The sequence below is a fragment of the Xenopus tropicalis genome, chromosome 8 (genome assembly GCF_000004195.4).
Source record: "Xenopus tropicalis strain Nigerian chromosome 8, UCB_Xtro_10.0, whole genome shotgun sequence".
NCBI lineage: Eukaryota > Metazoa > Chordata > Amphibia > Anura > Pipidae > Xenopus > Xenopus tropicalis.
This window is the reverse complement of record NC_030684.2, coordinates 3,324,495-3,329,204: the sequence shown is the minus strand read 5'-3', so window position 1 is coordinate 3,329,204 and position 4,710 is coordinate 3,324,495. Positions and strand designations below refer to the sequence as shown.

At 48.9% G+C, this 4,710-nt stretch overlaps 1 protein-coding gene across 1 annotated transcript in view; it reads left to right on the top strand.

The window, feature by feature from the left end:
• The first annotated feature begins 1,927 nt into the window (after positions 1-1,927).
• npdc1.1 (neural proliferation, differentiation and control, 1, gene 1) overlaps positions 1,928-4,710 on the top strand; it is a 14,004-nt gene continuing 11,221 nt past the window's right edge. The window contains exon 1 of the mRNA XM_031891149.1: positions 1,928-2,122. Coding sequence (XP_031747009.1) covers positions 2,005-2,122 — 118 coding nt within the window. The 5' untranslated portion in view covers positions 1,928-2,004. The remainder of the gene's footprint in view (positions 2,123-4,710) is intronic.

The following is a 4,710-nucleotide window of genomic DNA, read 5'->3' as shown; positions in this document are numbered from 1 at the left end:
CCCCCGCGTCACATCTTGCAAATATTGGGATGTAGGTGTCTCGGGTCTGTTTGTCTCTCTCGTCTGTTCTCTCTCTTCTCTCGAGGAGAGCGTTGCCTGCCAACAGTATGGGAGTCTCATTAATATTGCAGCAACCCAGATGGAGACGCCTACTGCCCCTACTGCCCCTGTCTCCTAGGTAGCAGCCTGCAGCAGGGCAAGATGGAGACAGTAGGGCAAGATGGAGACAGTAGGGCAAGATGGAGACAGTAGGGCAAGATGGAGACAGTAGGGCAAGATGGAGACAGTAGGGCAAGATGGAGACAGTAGGGCAAGATGGGGACAGTAGGGCAAGATGGAGACAGTAGGGCAAGATGGAGACAGTAGGGCAAGATGGGGACAGTAGTGCAAGATGGGGACAGTAGGGCAAGATGGGGACAGTAGGGCAAGATGGGGACAGTAGGGCAAGATGGGGACAGTAGGGCAAGATGGGGACAGTAGGGCAAGATGGGGACAGTAGGGCAAGATGGAGACAGTAGGGCAAGATGGAGACAGTAGGGCAAGATGGAGACAGTAGGGCAAGATGGAGACAGTAGGACAAGATGGAGACAGTAGGGCAAGATGGAGACAGTAGGGCAAGATGGAGACAGTAGGACAAGATGGGGACAGTAGGGCAAGATGGAGACAGTAGGGCAAGATGGAGACAGTAGGGCAAGATGGAGACAGTAGGACAAGATGGAGACAGTAGGGCAAGATGGAGACAGTAGGACAAGATGGAGACAGTAGGGCAAGATGGAGACAGTAGGGCAAGATGGAGACAGTAGGACAAGATGGGGACAGTAGGGCAAGATGGAGATAGTAGGGCAAGATGGGGACAGTAGGACAAGATGGGGACAGTAGGGCAAGATGGAGATAGTAGGGCAAGATGGAGATAGTAGGGCAAGATGGAGACAGTAGGACAAGCTGTAGATAGAGGAGGAAGGCGGAGGGGCAGCAGGTAGGTTGGTGGAGCTGACAGTTTATATGGGGATTATCAGTGTTACTGTGCCGGTATCTCTGTATTGATGTAGTTGAACTATTCTGTAGGTACCGGGGGGCCCCATTGCTGGTGAAAGACAGAGCTGTAGAGTCGGGGGGGAGATCGCTGTAGGAGCTCAGTTGCTCTTTCATTTTAATTCAGGATTTTAAGGGTGAAACAGACACTTTAGGATAAGAAGTAGTGGGAGCAGGGAATCCCACCCACAGTGCGGCCCATTAGGGTGGGAGTATGCGGCTGTTACTCCCGGGCCGGCCCATGCTTGCCATCTAGTGGGGGTTTGATGTACTGCGCAAGGTTCTGCCAAGGGGGCAATTCGCTTGTAGTTTAGCTCTTATTCACCCTACAGATCCCTGTTGTCTTTACCCTTGGTTCCTCCCATCTACCCACCGGCTTAGACCTTGATCATATGGCGGAGGATTCTGGGAGTTGTAGTCCAGTAACATGACCCAAGGTTACGAAATGCGGCATTCTGGGAAGCCCTGAACCAGCTCCTATTCTGTTCCTTTAGATTGCAAGCTCTTGTGAGCAGGACCCTCTATGTGTATGGTGTGTGTATATATATATATATATATGTTATAAAGAGGATGAGGATGATGATGCTCGTCACTCTCAGGAGTGTGAGTGTGAGTCAGCCAGCTGAGTAGGAGTGGGCACTCACTGAACCATAACTAACTGCTTACACCCCCACACTACCTTTGGGCAGTTATTGGGGTCCCCCAGCTGCCCCCCCTCCCTATGCATGGAACCCACAGGGGGGGGCTTACTGCTGACACTCACCCTAAACTCAGGGGAGGTTTCTTCTCACTCCCCCCTATAAGATGCTTCACCTTTCTGCTGCCCCCTGATTGGCTGCTGCCCGGCTACAGTGCGTGGGTGGCAGTGAGTCCCTGAGCTGGCAGAGAGGAAGGGAACGGTGCAGCATTCATACACGTGCCTTATTCTCCTGCTGCTTCCAACTGCCCCCCCAGCCTCTCTCCGTGGCCACGATGGGGGCTCTGGGGGTCCCCGTCCCCTTCCTTCTGCTCTGGGCCCCAGGACTGAGTCTTCCCCCGCGCTATACAGGTGCATTGTGGGACTATGGGGACCCCCTCCAGCTCCAGAAAGGTAGGACCTTGGGCTTTTTGGGCACCTTTAACCTCTTCATCCCCATCTCAACTGCCATTGGCTGTCCCCCCAGACTTCCTAATAACTTAATGTTTAGCACTTAGCATTAAAGGGGAAGTTAATCCCTACTTGGTTTATGGGGGGGTCTCATATTAACTATGGGGCTAGGTTTCATATCCCTTCTTGGTTGCTAGGATACATCCCTAGCAACCTGATAACGGTTTAAATATCTCGCTGGGCATAAAATCTCTATACATCGTATTAAATAGTTATTTTCAGGTTAATTTCCCCTTTATAGTGTGATATTTAGTTATTATTAGATATTTAGTTAATAGGTTTCTCACTGTTGCCACTAGAGGGCAGGCAGGTCCCACTGAGTGTTTTATAGACTGAAGTGCAGATCCGCAATGAACTGAATGTTTTCCCCTTTGCGCAGGAAATGTCCTGCTGTTCTGTTCCGTCTGTAGCAACGACCCCAAACATCATTCCTTTCAGCTACAGACCCCAGAGGCCCAGCTTCAGGGCATTCAGAGAACATTCCTTCTCTGTATATTTGTATTTATACATATGGGTAGGGGGTGCCATAGTGTTTCCCTTAGACAGTACAGTATGGGGTACAGCTTATTGTGTGCCCAGAACATTCCTTCTCTGTATATTTGTATTTATACATATGGGTAGGGGGTGCCATAGTGTTTCCCTTAGACAGTACAGTATGGGGGTACAGCTTATTGTGTGCCCAGAACATTCCTTCTCTGTATATCTGTATTTATACATATGGGTAGGGGGTGCCATAGTGTTTCCCTTAGACAGTACAGTATGGGGGTACAGCTTATTGTGTGCCCAGAACATTCCTTCTCTGTATATTTGTATTTATACATATGGGTAGGGGGTGCCATAGTGTTTCCCTTAGACAGTACAGTATGGGGGTACAGCTTATTGTGTGCCCAGAACATTCCTTCTCTGTATATTTGTATTTATACATATGGGTAGGGGGTGCCATAGTGTTTCCCATAGACAATACAATACAGTGTGAGGGTAGAGCTTATCATTAATCACATTGTAATGATTATAATTGGGTTGGTAGGTTTGACTTGCCCTTTAATACAATTACCCGTACAGACATCAAAGCCCCCATTAATGCAATAAGGCCGATATCAGTGACTTTGGAGGAAGTTCTAGGGCAAAAGGGGTAGAAATCAACCCCCCCACCCCATCATTATTGTTCCCAGGGGCGGGGCCCGGGGTGGGGCGGGGCTGGTAGCCAGACTGGGGTTGGAGTGTAAATAAGACTTGTGTATTGGGTGTCTGGCAGGCAGGTAACTCCCTATTGGCCGGTACCTATACTATGACTTCTCCTTTAATCTTTCACCCCAATATTCTGCCGGGATCCCCCCAAATTTAAAAGTTGTATTTTTATAACTACCTCTGCTTCTAATTGCCCCAGAGTGGGGTGGGAGAGTCCACAGGGGCAATAGGGGCACCTTGAACCGATAAAGGTGCAGTGTCCCTAACCCGCCACTAGGGGTGCTGAGCACTTGTAGTTTCATGAGCTTTTCCGTTTGTCTATAGAAGCGGCTGCATTTATAGGTTGATAACCTGAACTACATTTCCCAGAATCCTCCCTGACCCGCTAGGCTCTCCGGGGTTAAATCCATTCCCAAATGGAATCGGGGAAGTGGGGGGGTCGGGAAATGGGTTCAACCCTTTTTATTTTCTGTGAAACCGGGAGTGGTACAGGTTACATATCAGTTTAACCCCCCCCCCCCCCCCCCAAGAGCTTGCAGTCTAGTGGATGTGTCGCCGGGCAGGATTCCTCAGGTGTGAGGGTTACAAACAATGATTGACACTGATCTGCCCTGATAAGAAACAGTCTGAGTATGTGATTAATTGCCCCCTACTCCCTGCACTGCTTTATCTTATCTGCCCTCAGGGGCTGAACCCAGTCTCCTCTCGGCCATTGTGCCCTATCCATATAATCCTGCGCCCCCTACTGGCTCCTTCTCTGTATATTTGTATTTATACATATGGGTAGGGGGTGCCATAGTGTTTCCCTTAGACAGTACAGTATGGGGGTACAGCTTATTGTGTGCCCAGAACATTCCTTCTCTGTATATTTGTATTTATACATATGGGTAGGGGGTGCCATAGTGTTTCCCTTAGACAGTACAGTATGGGGGTACAGCTTATTGTGTGCCCAGAACATTCCCTCTCTGTATATTTGTATTTATACATATGGGTAGGGGGTGCCATAGTGTTTCCCTTAGACAGTACAGTATGGGGGTACAGCTTATTGTGTGCCCAGAACATTCCTTCTCTGTATATTTGTATTTATACATATGGGTAGGGGGTGCCATAGTGTTTCCCTTAGACAGTACAGTATGGGGGTACAGCTTATTGTGTGCCCAGAACATTCCCTCTCTGTATATTTGTATTTATACATATGGGTAGGAGGTGCCATAGTGTTTCCCTTAGACAGTACAGTATGGGGGTACAGCTTATTGTGTGCCCAGAACATTCCCTCTCTGTATATTTGTATTTATACATATGGGTAGGGGGTGCCATAGTGTTTCCCTTAGACAGTACAGTAT